Here is a 17,118-nt window from a genome sequence, read left to right on the forward strand (position 1 = left end):
CACCGCTATTATGATTTATGATCGCGGTCGACACAAGCACATCGCGCTCGCGAGGCTAACAGCAAAGTGTTAAAGACAAACTAAAATGAAAGCTGTCTGTATGTAGGCTAACACTTTATCTGAACATGTACCTGAGGCAGCCGACCTGCAGACAGTGAGTGTCCTCAGTAGAGGAGGGACAGAGAGCAGGATGAACGACTGATACTGATGTTTGTCTTCATGCTGAGATAACGTGACTTTCTTCACTCAGTATTGTGATGTCAGGAGGAATATTTATATTCCAGTGAGATGTTACTGGGTTTTAAATAGTGACTTTGTTGTTGTAAACATGACTGTTGCTGCCATGGACTGTATAAAACTATATCCTGTGTAACTGGCCTATAAGGAAAACGCCAGGAGGTGAGGTGTGTGCATGTGTGTGTGTGGAGGAGAGGGGAGAGGGAGATGCTGGTAGAGAGATAGTGTGTGTGTTGTTAGATACTGTTAATGTCACTTATTATGCTTCTGTGCATTGACAGCTCTCTTTTAGTCTGTTTCTGCATCATGTTGAGGAGGGCCATGCCTGTAGCCTATATGTATAAATATATGTATGCAAAAAAAAAAAGTGGATCCGTTGCTCGCTGCTAAAAATGTAGCCCATCGACATGATCTGGTTTTGAAATGCGGCCCAGTTGAAATAGTAATTGAATAGCCCTGCTGTAGTTTGTTTGTAAGCTATCTAACAACACATCAAAAATAATTGTAAGCCAGTCGTGTTCAGTGAATCAGTTTATCATGTACACTCAAAAAATATTTAGGCCTAATATTTAAGATTGTTTGCTTATAAATACATGAACCTGGTTGTTCTATATTTAAAACACATTGGGTTTATTAGTACTATTAAATAAATTACATTATTACTTATTATACTCATTACTTGAGCTCATTTTATTTATTCATTTCACAGGTAGTTATACATCCTTAGTCCTTAAATTAAATTCATTATGGACGTGGACTTAAAATCATTGTTTTATTGTATGGCTTTGCTGCCCTGGCTTTTGGCCTTTGTGCCCTCAAAAAATTGACAACACGAAAGGCCAAGTGGCCTTGCCCCTAAAATGACGAAATTCCAGGCCTGGTTGATACCAATTATTTTGTGATAGAATATCTTTGGAAAGAGTAAGTTATTAATTACCTATGATATTTGTAAACACCATGAGTTGACACGCGCATCACAAGTCATGAGCCTATTCATCGGAGATTCCTCCTGGTGAAGGATCTTATCGTGTGTGACCCCTTTGTTGCTGGTCAGTCATGTAGTGTAAAACCACAGTGACTTCAAGATTCCCAATTACAAGACAAGTTGTGTAGTGTGAAAAGTACTTTGGAAGTCGTGTAGTGTGAACTGAGGTTAAACCAACTCTTGCAAATCCTACAGCAACAGAGAATGCACTCAGTGCAGATAATGCATTTGCCTTTTCTGGACCTACAATATCCCAGAGAGGTTGGATCTGCAGAGCACCTAATACCATCAAGATTGCAGTGTTCTTTGCCAACAAGTCGTAGTTGGCCATTGCCAAAAGCAGGACATCTGTGTCAGAAGAAAGTAAGTTGAATATCTGCAGATTTTTGTTTTGCTGTTGATACAGCAGAGCAGATCATTATGGTGTCAACTTTCTCATCGTTGTTTTTTGCTGAAGCTTCCAACATCTTTGTTGCTCTTTGTGCGACCACATGTTAAGGTGATGTGACCAATTTAGGGGAAATGTCGCCGTATTTAAGTGTTAATTTAGCTAAAGAGTTAACATAAATCAACCATTTATTTATCATATGAAACGGTACAAGGTATGATCCCATCAGCTCCGTTAGCATATGCATTGGAAGTTAGTAATTTCTTCTTTCATCGTAGGATGCTGTTTTATAATCGTCCACGTTTACAGACTGGCTGCAGTGTGTGTGTGTTTATGGCATCCTGGATGGTTCTGTTAATCCATGGTCTCTGGTTGTGGAATGATTCAACTGTAGTTTTGGATGCAGTTCTGTTGTTTTACAAATGAAATTCACCACAGACTCTGTGAATTAATTGATGACACTAATGGAGGTGTCTGGGAACGTGCTCTATCCTCTGATTGGCTCCATTTCTCATGTCACTGGGGGATGCGTTGAAGTATGTTTACATATCTCAGCCTCAACAAGACAGCCACATGTTCGCTCCTCCTGTGCACAGGGAGCGCTGCTCTGTAACCACCACTGAATGGCGTATGGCAATGATACAGGGTGTTTATTCTCCTTGTGGCGCAGGGCAAGCAGGAACAGGACAGCACCTCACATCCATATTGGCACCACCTAACGTTAATTGCATGCATCCACAGGAAAAAAGCAAGCACATATTTTCTTTTAGTGCAGGTTTAAATTATAATGACTTACAATACCTAGTAGGCTAGTTGGCCTCTTGAAATGGACACCTAGAAGAAATATGCAATTTGCCAAAGCCAACCTTGCTCATTACACACTCACGAATGTTAGCTAACGTTAATGCACCTGCTATAATGGCACTGTTGGCTCCAGCTTCATCTCCATCGTTAGCAACACCAGCAGCCTCAGCCTTATTCGAGTTTTTTTGGCGCCACTCTTTCTTTTTTTTTTTTTTTTTTTTTACCGGCTTTATCCATGTGTTCTGTCTAATGGTCAAACTAGACTGGTCTGTCATGAGTAATGACTGATGACTGTGGCTGAGCCAATCAGATTTCAAGAAAAATGAGGGCCTCTTATGTATTGGAGGAGGCCGCTCTTATCTCCTCCTTCAAGCATCAAAACATAAGATTGACACCTATGTTCCCTCTGAACATCTCACAGCAAACAAACAACATGGGAGAGACGCACATTGCAGTACTGACAGCTAGCAACTAGCTTGACATTCACTAGTCTTTTTTTTTTTCTCTTTCTTTGACCACTGGGCCGGCCCCACCAGCCCCACAGGCCCACACCGGCCCACTTGGTGACCAGCCCATAGGGATTCGTCCCGAATGTCCCGATGGCCAATCCGCCATTGCCAGCTGCTAACGCTACCTAGCTAGTTGCCAAGTGTAGTAATAAGAGGTACAATAACAAGAGATACAGCAGTTATTTGCCTAATACAACACACATTGTAGGCAGATGCAGCATCAGATTCAATTCTTAATGTATTGGAAATGGTCCCATTTGTTTCTTTGGCATTAAATTGTGTAATATGGGTGGTCGCCATTTTGAAAGTCCAAGATGGGAAAAAAAAATGACAACATTGGTTTTGGGGTTTGTCAGAATAAACTTTCCAAAAATGTATATTTTAGAAACTCCCCAAAGATTTTGAACGAAGGGTGTAATCAGGACATAGTGAACCTGACTATTTCTCAGATGGTACATGGACTGCATTTATATAGGCTAGCACTTCTCTAGTCTTAGCTACCACTCAAAGCACCTTCCTTAGTTTGCTGAACTACAATTGGTGCTGTTATCCAGGTCAGCAGCTGCAGCAGCAGTAGGCTACAACAGTTGTCAGTTGCATTTTCTGTGTTGCTCCACACCTTTTATTATTTAAACATGAAAATCAGTTTTACTCTGTAGGTAAATGTTAGGTGTTAATTAGGGACCACCTCTTCTTTTGCAAAAACAACCCCATAACCCCATAACTGTATTGTATTCAAATTGCTTAAGCCCGTTTAACATCACCTTATCCCAGGTACTGAGAAGAGCACAAACACAAAGCACATATACAGTGAAATAATCCCAAACTGTTCTAATAGAAACGTTTGTGCTTATGTAAGACCCCGTTGCTCATAATAAGAGGCAGACTGAGAAAACACTGTCACTTGTTCCAGTCACATTTGAGCAGTTAGGAGCAGTCTTTTCTGTGTAACGGTGATAAAGTGCAGTCAAGCTTCCTCCCATCCACTGTGAGCTCACATCCTCAGTGGATTTCCAAACCACTGAGGATGTGAGGAGAGGAAGGGATGTGGGGGTTATGATAGAAAAACCAAAATGCCAAACCTACAAGGGGTAACACTTTTTAAAAAGGTGCACACTTTTCTGTGTGGTTACTTTGGAGTGCATATGACACAAATTAGAAACTAACTGCTAATTCATGAATAGCTCATAGTTAGTTGAATAACTGAATATCTACAAAAATACACTAAACAATGTAGGGTAATAGATTTTTTGTTGAAAGTGACAGGATGATAATGTTGATAATTTTAATGGGTTGTTACAGTTAAGGAGTAGAAAATGTCAATACGCAAATATTTCAAGCTAAGATACATCTAAATAGGAACAGTTTGACATTTTGGAAAATATGCATATTCATTTTTCTGCTGTCACCTATTAGAAGATTGACACCACTCACATGTATGTTACAGACATGAGAGTGATGACAATATGCATGGATTAATTTTCCATATTGTCATGTGATAGGATTCATCAAATAATGCCTTGTGTGTGAGTTATTGAAGCATAACATAACAGTATAATTCACAAAAAGTGATATGTGATGTCTACAGTTATACATGGTTATTGGTTTACTGGTATTTTTAAGTATTTTGTCTGATCCAGGTTCCACAGTGAGAGTAAACAGGAATGTGGTCAAAGAGCATCCGTGATTTTAAGTGCTTTTTAAAAAAAAAACATTTGTTCAACGGTACATAGAAATGAATATTGTGAATGCTACATCATTTATATCACTCTTGAATATTCTTAATCATATTGCTCTAGGAACAATAGCTACAAAATATGTACCTCACAAGTTTTAGTCACATGCAGAATTTTCTTTGTCATTTCAAGAAAGCTTTATGTTGTATTGATCTGTATGTAGACATTTCTTTTAATTTTCTCCTCTGCTTTCAAGTGAAACATAGGTATTTATCAAGAATATTTATTGGTTTGACAGGCAGACTGAAGCCAGCCACAGTAGCACGATTTCCATCCTGAAGTTACAGGAACACAATTAAATCTCTCATTTCAATTACAGCCCCTTCAGGAGCCATCAAGAGCATGGTTAATGATAGTCCACACACTCCCTCTCCACTTTCCTGTGACACACTGAGGTCACTTGTGTTTTCATACTATAACTCCCACACATGGACTAGCAGCAGGAAAAAGTGCAGCTCTAATAAAAAAGAAAGTTAGAGTGCTTTAACAGCTGGAACAGTGACTCATATACAACTACAGACCTTCATGCAGAGCTGCCCTTTAACTCTCTGCACCAGCACAATCTGCTGGAACTTCAAAGTAAAGGGCATAAAGCTGCACCTTTTAACTGTATAAGTTCAACAGCACTGTTATTTTATCAAAAGTCCAGAAAGGTAAGTAAATCCCTATTTACTGAGTGGTGTTTTCCTTTTGTCTTCATTTACCCTTTGAACCATTTGATGCAAATTCATGTCCCTCCTTCTCTAATTCATAACTCGGTCAAATCAAAATGTACCTTCACTTGAATCTGCTAATTTTTTTTTTTTTGAATGATAGTAGTTAATTATATAAAAAAGCCAATCTTTTCTCATTCCCAAGTCATCAAATACCGATGCTTTGTCACACCCCCTCAGCTTTTCATACCGACACACAAGGCATCCTTTAGCATCTGTATGTGACAACAGCTGTCTTCTGGGTGAAACAAATTGTAACACATGGCTATTGTTTTCAAACAGTAGTGGTTAGGTTCAGGCAATACAAACACTTGGTTAGGGTTAGGCATGTTTTGGGTGAAAATAAGTCTGTAATTGTAGAAAACAAGTGTTGTACACTCCATATGGCTCCATATGAATATCTTTTATTTAAATAATTGCGTAGGAGCCAGAGTGTGTGACACTTCTTTTCCACAATCAAGTCTACTGTCAGTGATGAGCACCTCATTATAATTCTTAGAATGTGTACTTTTATGGTTTTAAATAAGTCCCTAACATTAAATAATTACATTATGTGAGTCAGTGTTAATTTTGACAGCTATTTTAGATTTAGATTTAGTCTTAGTTTTGGTGCTTATTAGTTTTATTTAGATTCCTTTTTATCCTTCATAATTTTAGTCTTGTTTTAGTATAGGTTTCTTTTTTTTATCTTTAAACTAATCCAGTTAGGTAAATTCATCAGTTTTTGACAGGTTTAAGGGGTGATTTATGAGCACACACTTACTGATCATCATTTGAAAAGCTCAACATCTCTCTATTTATGGTCTGCTAAATTAGAGATCACAACTCACACCAACAGCTGATGCTGCTCTGGTGTGAGTGTTTTTGCTGGTTAGCAACACATCCTGGCACAGACTATTTACTGGAATTTGCCAATGTCACTCGTGGCATTTGAAAATAATTACAAGCACGGCCATTCCCGGCTTGCAGTGTTCGACAGTCCACCACTGACATTTTCGACACGTCTCGTCTCGTCAGTAAAAATCTACATAGATTTCATTGTCGGTTTTATTATCGAGTTCTACAGTATATTTAGCTTGTCATTGTCTCATTTTTGTCATGGAACAAATGTCACCACAGGACTTACCTAAAATCTGTGTTTGTTTGACCCATTCACCTTCCCACTCCACATGGACCATCTCGCTCTTTATAGTACGTCAGTTGCTCTTAGTGTCCATTATTGCTGTGGATGGGTTCATACTTGAGTTAGCTGAAAGCCTGGTGCATCTCATCGAGACACTGAAGGGTGTCTTTGGGATCAATATCACAAGTTAAGGAGGACAAAGCGTCAGCATATGGCAACCTGGGAGCCATGTATATATCCCTGAACACACTGTCCTCTACCTATTCATATACAAATATCTGTGGTGCGTTGAAAACCCGTAGACGCACAGGTGGAAAAAACAAACTTTTTTTTTTTTTAATTATTTGAGACATTGGACAGTCCCTGTGCCTGGCTGTTGATCACTCTAAAGTTCATGAACTTTAAAGGTGTTGGAGAGAATAGATTTCTATTTCTCATTTTATCTTATTCTTGAAAGTGAAAAAAAAGTTTAGCGCCTAAATATGTTGAACTATTCCTTTAAAAAACAAGTGTGCCAAAAGCCTGTAAATAAATAGCGGTAAAGAGTGAAAACCAAGCTTTATTAACATCAGACAGTTAATGGGCTCTTAATGTGTAATCAGTATTGCACAACAGTACAATAAAGACTGAGCTCACTGGCTGCACGGTGTAACTCTACCCCTGTTACTCATTCACATTCATTCAGTCTCTGCGGCACTTTGCAGCACTAAATCAGCAGCTTTTATTTTTCTATGAGGTTGTGTGTGGGTGTTCATGCTCTGCTTTTCATTCTCTGTCCTGCCCCAAACTAGACTTTGTGATGGAATGCGTCTTGAAAGTATATTAACTGTGCTTAATGCACGCAAACACACACATCAACCCATATAAACATAGACTGTAGCAGTGTAGTCTTAAAGGGATTGTGTAGGGTTTGACAACACAAGGGAGGGAAATAAGAATTCATCCAAGTCAAACCTCCTCTGGTCGGGTTTCACAGCTTGGCTCTGCAGACACGCTGCCATGTCAAGTGATTTAGTGATAGCACAGACTGCTATCTGCAGTTATTTTGTCTAGGTCTTGGATTTCAGATGTGTAAGGGATGTTGTTGTTGTTGTTTGCAAGAAAGGGGCCCCTTTATCATGGTAAAGTGGCTACATGTCCTATAAGCCACCTAAATAACTAGGATTTGATATTGATGTATGTATCAAGTTGATGTTGATAATGTATTAGTCTATTTGATCGATCACAGTGCTGTTAATGCTGGTATAAATTCATCAATTACTAATCCTCCAATACAGGAAGGCTTCTATTACTGAAATATTTATCTTAAGACTCCCTACTCTCATAAATGTGCTTTTCTTCTTGTTCCTTCACTCAGATGTTTGCTCGTCACTGTGCAGCATTTTGTCTGTGCAGAGTCTGACACATTTCAACTTGGTGTCACTCCAAAGTGACCGAAATCTGGCGCTTGGTCAGTGACTTCCCGCGTGAGACACTACAAAAAAAGGCATCCTTGGTACAAGGCTGATCGCCGTTGTTTTGTGGCACCCTACAGCATCAAGGGGAAATGCAGTGGGACAACAATGGAAGTTAAGGAAATGGAAGTCTGAGTAGGGCGGGCAGGGGGGTGGTGGCTGGGTCCAACAACCACTGACTTTCACCCAGGAGGTCAAATCACAAAGGGTTCAAATTGTTGCAACTAGTTCAATTTTCAGAATTAAACTCTCATTGAATCATTGCATCAAGCTAAAGGAGCTTGTGCAACAGCTGCAGGCCTGGGCATCAACAGGACTTGAACCAGAACCAGTCACTGCTGTTCATTTCAACCAAAAGCACAGGAAAAGCTGATAAACATGGCACAGAGCAGAAAGGAATTCAGTGTACTGTTCAGTGAAGCTGCACCAGGGCAGACACTAGGTGACACAGAGGCTTAAACTCAGATCTCCCACCTCAACTCTAATACCACCTTTCTGCACCACAACCCCTGTATACTATACAGAGCTTCTATCCCACTCTGTAGGTCCGCCTAATTTGAACTTAAAGTCCACAAAGAGAAACCTTCCTTTCTAGACTCCAAAATGCATAAAAAGGCATATGAAAGCTGTGAGACATTCAGCCTAACACAGGCTAACATGGCTTACTCGGGTTTCTTACATAGCCTTGGCAATCAGTCAGGGGGGTTCGGAGTCAGAGAGGCAGGTCTGAACAGGTCACAGAGCAGAGGGAGATCACAGAGGCATATGCAGCTGAAGTCATGCTGAGGAGAATGACAGAGATAAGATTATACTGATTACACTACCAGCCCAGGCAACATACTGCACCACATACAACACCTTCCAACCAGCCGGGGTAATGATATACAATCTAACTGTACCTCAGGGCTAATTATTCCTCTAATATGAGTCTGAGGAATGGAATGATGACATTAGCTTTAATCTGTTAAACATAAAAAGAACATCCAGTAAATGAGAAACAAGGTCATTACCACTTTTAAGTCTGTGCTTATGTTTACAAGCCATGTTAGATATGCTTTAGCAGACCTTGTGAATTATTTGTCAGATGGGTTTGACTTCCCAGGTGACAGATTTGTTAAGTCCAGACAATCTAGAGCACTGACAACTGATCAGAAAACATAAAAACAACCTGTTTCTAATGCATGAATGACTTTTAAAAAGATGGAACCTAATGTATTGCTTCTTTTAGGAAATCCTTTTGCAAGGTCTTTTTGGAGGCACATTAAAAGATTCCGTGGGGTTTTTGGGTTATGTATCTAAAGTGGTTGATGTGAGAAATTGCTGTAGCTTGGCACAGGCTGCCTATTGATTCAGCTGTGGTTGTCTGTGTTAGTGGTTGAGTGTGGTTGTGGCCTATTTTTGTATAGCTCAATGGTTTCCTTAGGCCCCATCCAGCACATTTGAAGTAGTTGATTGATATAGTCACCCACAGTGCAGCCTAGTGGAGGTGTTTCCCTGGTTGTGGCTGTCTGTGTTGAGAGTTTTTTATAGTGCTGACCTGATTACAATCAGGCAGCTGATGTTTTCCTGTGGTTCCAACCTACTGTGTGATGTACAGTACGTTAGTTACAGTATGATCTGAACCAAAGTAAATCTGTCTCTTTAGGTATTTGCAGCAGGAATTTTCAATGACTTGTTGAACAAATTGCACAAAACTTCAAAACAATGAATATCATTGAGTATAACTTGGATACCAGACAAGACAGACTGATTCAAGTCTGAAGGGCCTCATTTATAAATGTGGTGTACGCACAGAAGGCGGCATACACCACTTTCTATGCAAATTTTGGGATTTATAAAACACAAACTTAAAGAGAAAGGGCTCTAATTTCCCAGCGCAGCACAGGGTGGCACAGGGTGGCGAACCCCGCGCAGAGCTAGTTTCGAGCAGCGCAACCCGAGGCGCGCTCAGTTTGGTAGTTTGGCAGACTGAGGTGCGCTGAGATGGGTGTGGCGGCGCAGCAGGGGGAGGTGTCGACAGATCCAGCTTGGCGCAGTGACAGTTTTGTGCCAAAAGGCTTCGCCAAAGGTGCGCTAAAAGCTCGCCAGCTGAAACCACGTCTACTGTCAGCGCAGGCGGAGCGCAGCCGGTGTAAGCCGAAGTTTGGCTGACCAGCGGACAGTGCACACACGTCACCAAAACCTCACAGGCAGGTTTCCAGAATATCAGGCACATTAACGATGCAATAAATACCCAAAAAAACACTATTCAATGCAACTATCTGCAATCAGCACATAAATGTATCTCTATATCGACTGTCCCGTCACATCTGATGTCAGATCAAAGGGGATTGGCACCGTTTGGCACGTTTGGCACGCGTAATGGAAACCCAACCTGATTTAATTAACACAGCTGCAAACTAATGAGTTCACATCCCTCTCAGCCAACCACAAACAGCCACAGCATCAGATAGGGAGTATATATTCAGCATCTGTCATCTTAGAAAAGTCAAAAGAAAAGAAACAGAGTGAGACTGCGAGAGAGAAAGAGAAAGTGCATGCACGCACAAGAGAAACGCAACATTGATTTACAATTGTGGTGACCTCCTCCCAGACTACCTTTGCATCATCAGCCCGTGGAGGTCTGCTCGCAGTTCCGTATATTCGGACACTGCGAGCTTGGACCTCCCGGACCAAAACATCAGTTTCCTCCTGGGAGAAGTTTGGCTGTCTGACACTGCTGCTCTCTTCTGTCATGGCGAATTGAGTAAACTCTCATTATGCCTTCGCGTGGCGCATTTAAGGGCGAGGAGAGGGGCTCATTTGATTGGTGTGATGTGTGTAAAACCCACTCCACGCCTTCTCTCCTCCGTCTTTCCGACTTGTGCAGGTAGGAGGGACGGAGGTGGGACAGACGAGTAGCTGCGCCAGCGCGCACGGTGTGCCAAACTTGCAAAATCTGCCTGGCCACACCCAGTTGGCGAAGCACAGGTGCGCTGCGCCCCTGCCTCGCCCAGTCTGCGAAACTAGAGCCCAAAATGTGCAATCTTCCACAGAAGCTCTGACCCATGCGTATGCACAAAAACTGCTTGTCATAAGAAAACACAATGCGCTCACTTGTAAGGTCCTCTTCGCACCAAACACTCATTCAGTGCACTAAACACACACTTTTACAGGGCAGATCTAAATTATATTAGGCAGCTTTGTATGTATGAAAATTATTTAACGTGTCAATGTCACAGGGTTTTCCCCTGGAAAAGTTGCTGGACTGTGTGGTATTTATTCAGTTTTGGGAAATCATGATGTCTACAAAGTATAAGCTATTAGTACAAGTATAAGCTGCTACTAGCTTAAATGACTGTCAAGTCAGCAGATGTATTAACTCCGTACCTCAATGAACAGTCCATGAAAAAATATTTTTTTCCAGCAGATATCTTAGTTACAACATGATTGAGCTAGCAAAGCAGTTTTGTGTTGCTATGTGTGGTATTTATTCAGTTTTGGGAAATTACAATGTTTAGAAAGCACAATCTCAGGGAGCGCCATGATCTGTGATGCATCCATATATCAAATGTGCACACCGCCACCTACCGTATTAGATGGGTAGCACGGTCAGCAATTATGATTATTACGAATTATGGGCACTGTTTTGCAGGGTAGACCACGAAAATGAAATAGCAATGTCCTCTTTGTTTTCTTTTTGATTATGGCATAAAATGTGCAGTCTTGAAGAAGAAAATGCAAATGCAAATAGGTTGACTGATTATTCATTTTATTTATGAGTCAAATAATGCAGCCACATTCTTTAAAAAAAGTATTTCTGCAAATGCATTTTAATTTTCAAATTTTACATTTCAAATTGAATTTTGGTATCTATTTGCTGGGGCATATTTGGAAAATTAAATCTCAAATGACTTTTTCTTTTTCATTTTAATTAAGTAAAAGAATGAGCAGTCTTGAAGAAAATTAAAATGCAAATAGGATGATTGATGATTTATTTTATTTATGAATCAAATAATGCAGCCACATTCTTAAAATGAAAAAGCATTTCTGCAAATACATTTTAATTTAAATATTAGTCACGATTTGCTTCCATAGCTTTCATGATGCTTTCACTAAAATTATGAATAAAAATGCTCAATGCTGCAAATTTAGAGTGAAAGGCCGTAACAATCCTTGATTTTCCCCACAGCTGTCCAGACTGCTAAAAGGAAGGGATTTTCAAAAGGAAGAATCTGAGGCACTCAGAGGGACATTTATAAAAAGCCTTTATTAAATGGGCTTACAAAGTCATTTAGAAACGCCTACGCATTTCAGCCATACAGGCCTTCATCAGGGCATTTGACCATTTTCACACTTTTTACTAAAAGAAAGGGTGGCCTTAACCCAGGCAATCTAGATCTCAGGCTGATTAGCTGATCTTTAGACAGTTCCAAATCTTTTTATCCTTCTCCTCAAAAAGGCAAAATCTGAGATCTATCTTTCAGAAATTACCACGAACTCAAATTAGCATAAGAAGTTTTGGTAAACAATAAAAACTTAATTTGGAAATGTAATTGGGGGTTTATAGTATCAAAGCAACTAGATCCAAACAAATCTGCAGGTCCTGACATGCTTGATCCTCACTTGCTCAAAGTAGTTGTAGACTTTATAGCCGAACCGCTGAACTGCAAAATGTGTAGCCACACCGGGCTAGTAAAAGGGACTAATTGGGACTAGGCTTTTAAATGAAGTTCTTTTTGATAATGTCTGCTGTGATACATGTTTGTAGTATGTTTTGTTTGTTTGGTTAAGTGTTGTGTTTTGTACTTTTGTATCGATGTGAAACTGTGTATGTTTTGAATACAAAACAAATTTTGGAAAACATATTTCTGATAATAAAGCGAAATCAAATCAAAATAAAGTTAAATATATTTCTCTCACCATTTGTTGCATAATTTATTCATCAACCAATCAACATTTTTCTGCTTCAAACAGAGCAAGAGTTTTGCACTGTCAGAGAATTGGCATTAAGAATTGCTGTATTTTCACTATGACAGAACTTGTCTGAAACATTAAGCCAACCTAATGGATACTTTTGTGGTCCTCTGCAGGTATGCCGCCTTTTTACCCAATGAGTCAACTTTGTAAGTTCTGTGATCTGGAGCTTTCCTCCTGTAGTGGTACAGGGACCTGCATGTCCAACTGCTCCATCACCTCCATCTGTATGGACAGCAACGAGGTCTGTGTCTCTATCTGGTAGGTATTAGACAGCGGAACAATGCCTTCATCTTTTAGATTGGATTTAACAAGATAACTAAATGGATGTTAATGTATACAGTTTTAATAACTGCATCTCGGTTCTGTCTGTCTGTCTGACTGTCTGTCTGTCTGTCTGTAGGAGGAAGAATGAGACAGGCTTCTCCATTGAAACTCTGTGTCATGACCCATCCAAGCTGCTCTATGGTGTTATGCTGGATGACTACAACAGCTCCACCTGTGTGATGAAGGAGAAGAACACAACAAGTGGGATGGCTCACTTCTGCTCCTGTACTGATGAAGAGGAGTGTAACGACAAACTGTTTTTCTCCCCCAGTGAGTACATGAAACTAACACCCCCTAGGTCAAAGCTGCACTTATCAGTATATTTATTTCTTCCATAGATTAAAGGCCTATGTTTAATGTGAAAGAGATCACTTTTACTGATGAACTCAGAAAATTATTTCTGCAGTTGCCATCAGCTCTACTGAGCATTTAGCATCTCCCAGCTCATTGTTTTGGTTCCATTGTGGGTTAAGTCTCACTGCTCTCATCAGTTCCAGCAACAACAGGGAGCTCTTTTCAATTATGAACTTTATTTGATATATTCACTGTACACTACCTGTCCAGCATTAAACAGCACATAAAAAAGTTAGCAACTGTCTGGTGAACATGCAGCATTTAGCAGCTAAATAGCCAAATATTTCCATCAGGAGTTGGTGGAGACCAAAAACAGAGCTTGTAATGTCCAATTTATGTAATCCGAAGATTACATAAATTGGAGACCCCAGTATGCAGAAATAGTCAAATACACATAGGTGAGAATAACACATGTGTACTGCATGTAAAGACTTACATGGTTTATGCCAAAACTATATGACATTAGTGTCATTCAGGACTTCAACTGACAACCCCCTCACTCCCATGACTAATTGTGATCCAGTTGAGCTATCTGTGCTGGGAAACCCCTATGGATAAACAAACTGTAAAGCCTAATAGCTAAGCTAAACGTACCTATGGAGAAGTGGAGGAAGAAGAATAATAAGAAAAGAAGAAGAAGGGGAGGATAAGGAAGAGGAAAAGAAAGAAGAGAAGGAAGACAAATAACAAATCAATGAGCATCCATCAGTAGAACTTTGTGGGCCAAAAATCATGTGTTTCTACCCCACACAGCAGGTCTGAGGAGGCAAAAGCATGTTTAATCTGTTCCATCCGGGACTTGGACTCACAGCCTCACAGCACCAATGGCAAGTTGTTATCAAGTTAAGATACCTCACAGGCATAGAATTTAGAGGTGACTTCACACTATGATACAGCCAACCACCAGGGTACAGCATAACAGCTGTACATGTATTTACAGGCAGATTTCAAACTAGTGTCAAAAATGTAGCTATCAAGACAAAATTATGAGAATTTGCATACTTCATCTGGACAACATAGAAAACATGTGGAATATATTTTTTACAAAGATTGATTCGTAAGTGAAAAAATGATGCTTAAAGATGCTCTTTTTCCATTGAGTGCTACAGGCTACATGATGGCAGAATTTAAAATGCTTACAAAATTCAGTTTTTCATATACAGTTTTGAAATCTAACGCACTTTATCTACCCCGACAGCAAAATATTAACAACTTTTTTTCATGAAAATTGGACCTTTATTGAGTGAGAATTTGCAGCAGCTGTTTAAAGTGCTGTTTACAGTGACACATTTTGATGCACTGTGGGCTCAGTTTTCAATCAATGTGTCCCATGCGTTTGTGTAAGACAGTCTGAAGATGCAGAGGGAGCAAGTTTGGTGTGAATTGAGCAAAAAATGGTTGAGAAGCTTTAATTAGTTTTACAGTTTTTGATAAAACGGAGTGATGGGCTTCATAATGTGCACTAGGTTTGAGTTAACAAAAGTGTCTTCACAGTTGGGCCTACAGTTTGGTGAAAGCTGCAAAGCCATAGGCCATACAGGTGTTTTGATATGAATTTTCAAAGTTCTGAACTTTAAACAGCTGCTGTCACCATCAGGACTATTGGCCCCCAATTCCCATTGGGGGCCAAGAGTCCCGTTGAGGAGTTTCATCATGGGACTGGACCTATGTGCCAAGTTTGTTTTATTTTCGTGCATGAGAAGTTAAATTTCCTCTTCAATTTCAATTCAATTTTATTTATAAAGCCCAATATCACAAATCACAATTTGCCTCACAGGGCTTTATAGCATACGACATCCCTCTGTCCTTATGACCCTCACAGCTGATCAGGAAAAATTCCCCAAAAAAAACCCTTTAACGGGGAAAAAAAACGGTAGAAACCTCAGGAAGAGCAACTGAGGAGGGATCCCTCTTCCAGGACGGACAGACGTGCAATAGATGTCGTACAGGACAGATCAGCATAATAAATTAACAGTAATCCGCATGACACAATGAGACAGAGAGAGAGAGAGAGAGAGAGAGAGAGAGACAGAGAGAGAGATGCAGGTAATGACAGTAGCTTACAACAACATTATTGAAAGTAATAATATTATAGTTATAGTTCTGGCTACTGTGGTACAATATGTTGAAAGTATGTATTAATATCTGGCAGCATACATGTGTGACAATAGTCATATGTGTATAATAACAGTAGAAGTATGACTAATGACTAATGATGGCAGCAGCAGCAGGAGGCATCTGGCAGGACCACGGCAGCAGCACAACCACACACGTCACGCTGTCCAGGCACCGCTGCGGTATGAGTTAACCTGAGAGACAGTGGAGCACAAAGGCTCCGGAGAAGAAGCCGAGTTAGTGACATCCAGAATAGCCGAGTTAGCAAGATGCAGTAATAGTATACGAGAGAGAGAGAGAGAGAGAGAGAGAGAGAGAGAGAGAGAGAAGGAGAGAAGGTGCCCGGTGTATTATAGGGGGGTCCTCCAGCAGACTAGGCCTAAGTCAGCCTAACTAGGGGCTGGTACAAGGCAAGCCTGAGCCAGCTCTAACTATAAGCTTTATCAAAGAGGAAAGTCTTAAGTCTAGTCTTAAATGTGGAGACGGTGTCTGCCTCCCGGACTGTAACAGGAAGATGATTCCACAGGAAAGGAGCCTGATAGCTGAAGGCTCTGGATGCTGATCTACTTTTGGAGACTTTAAGGACCACAAGTAACCCTGCGTTCTCAGAGCGCAGTGTTCTGATGGGATAATATGGCACTATGAGCTCTCTAAGATATGACAGAGCCTGACCATTTAGAGCTTTATAAGTTAACAGTAGGATTTTAAATTCAATTCTGGATTTTACAGGGAGCCAGTGCAGAGAAGCTAAAACAGGAGAAATATGATCTTGTTTCTTAGTTCCTGTTAGTACACGTGCTGCTGCATTCTGAATTAGCTGGAGAGTTTTTAAGGACTTACTAGAGCTACCTGATAATAGAGAGTTACAGTAATCCGGCCTAGAGGTAACAAAAGCGTGAACCAATTTTTCTGCATCTTTTTGGGTCAGTATAGGCCTAATTTTCGCAATATTATGCAGATGAAAAAATGCAGTCTGTGAGGTTTGTTTTAAATGAGAATTAAAAGACAAATCTTGATCAAATATTACTTCGAGGTTTCTTACGGTAGTGGTAGAGGCCAGAGCAATGCCATCTAGAGAAACTATGTCATCAGATAAAGAGTCTCTGAGTTGTTTGGGGCCAAGAACAATAACTTTTTTGTCTGAATTTATCACCAGGAAATTGGTGCTCATCCAAGTTTTTATGTCTTTAAGGCAGTTATGGAGTTTAGTTAATTGATTACTTTCTTCTGGCTTCGTCGATAAATACAACTGAGTATCATCCACATAACAATGGAAATTTATAGAGTGATTTCTAATGATGTTACCTAAAGGAAGCATATATAGAGTAAACAGGATTGGTCCGAGCACAGAACCTTGCGGAACTCCAAAACAAACTTTGGTGCGTAGAGATGATTCATTATGAACATCAACAAACTG

At 40.1% G+C, this 17,118-nt stretch overlaps 1 protein-coding gene across 2 annotated transcripts in view; it reads left to right on the forward strand.

The window, feature by feature from the left end:
* LOC117266445 (TGF-beta receptor type-2-like) overlaps positions 1–17,118 on the forward strand; it is a 63,646-nt gene that overhangs the window by 13,622 nt on the left and 32,906 nt on the right. The window contains exons 2-3 of one of the 2 annotated variants that reach the window (XM_033641657.2): positions 13,022–13,166; positions 13,309–13,502. In XM_033641657.2, the coding sequence (XP_033497548.1) occupies positions 13,022–13,166; positions 13,309–13,502 (339 nt within the window). Of the gene's footprint in view, positions 1–13,015; positions 13,167–13,308; positions 13,503–17,118 lie in introns of those variants that run through there. The other variant, XM_078172015.1, reaches the window with a different exon arrangement.

Source organism: Epinephelus lanceolatus, chromosome 10 (assembly GCF_041903045.1).
Source record: "Epinephelus lanceolatus isolate andai-2023 chromosome 10, ASM4190304v1, whole genome shotgun sequence".
NCBI classification, from domain to species: Eukaryota; Metazoa; Chordata; class Actinopteri; order Perciformes; family Serranidae; genus Epinephelus; species Epinephelus lanceolatus.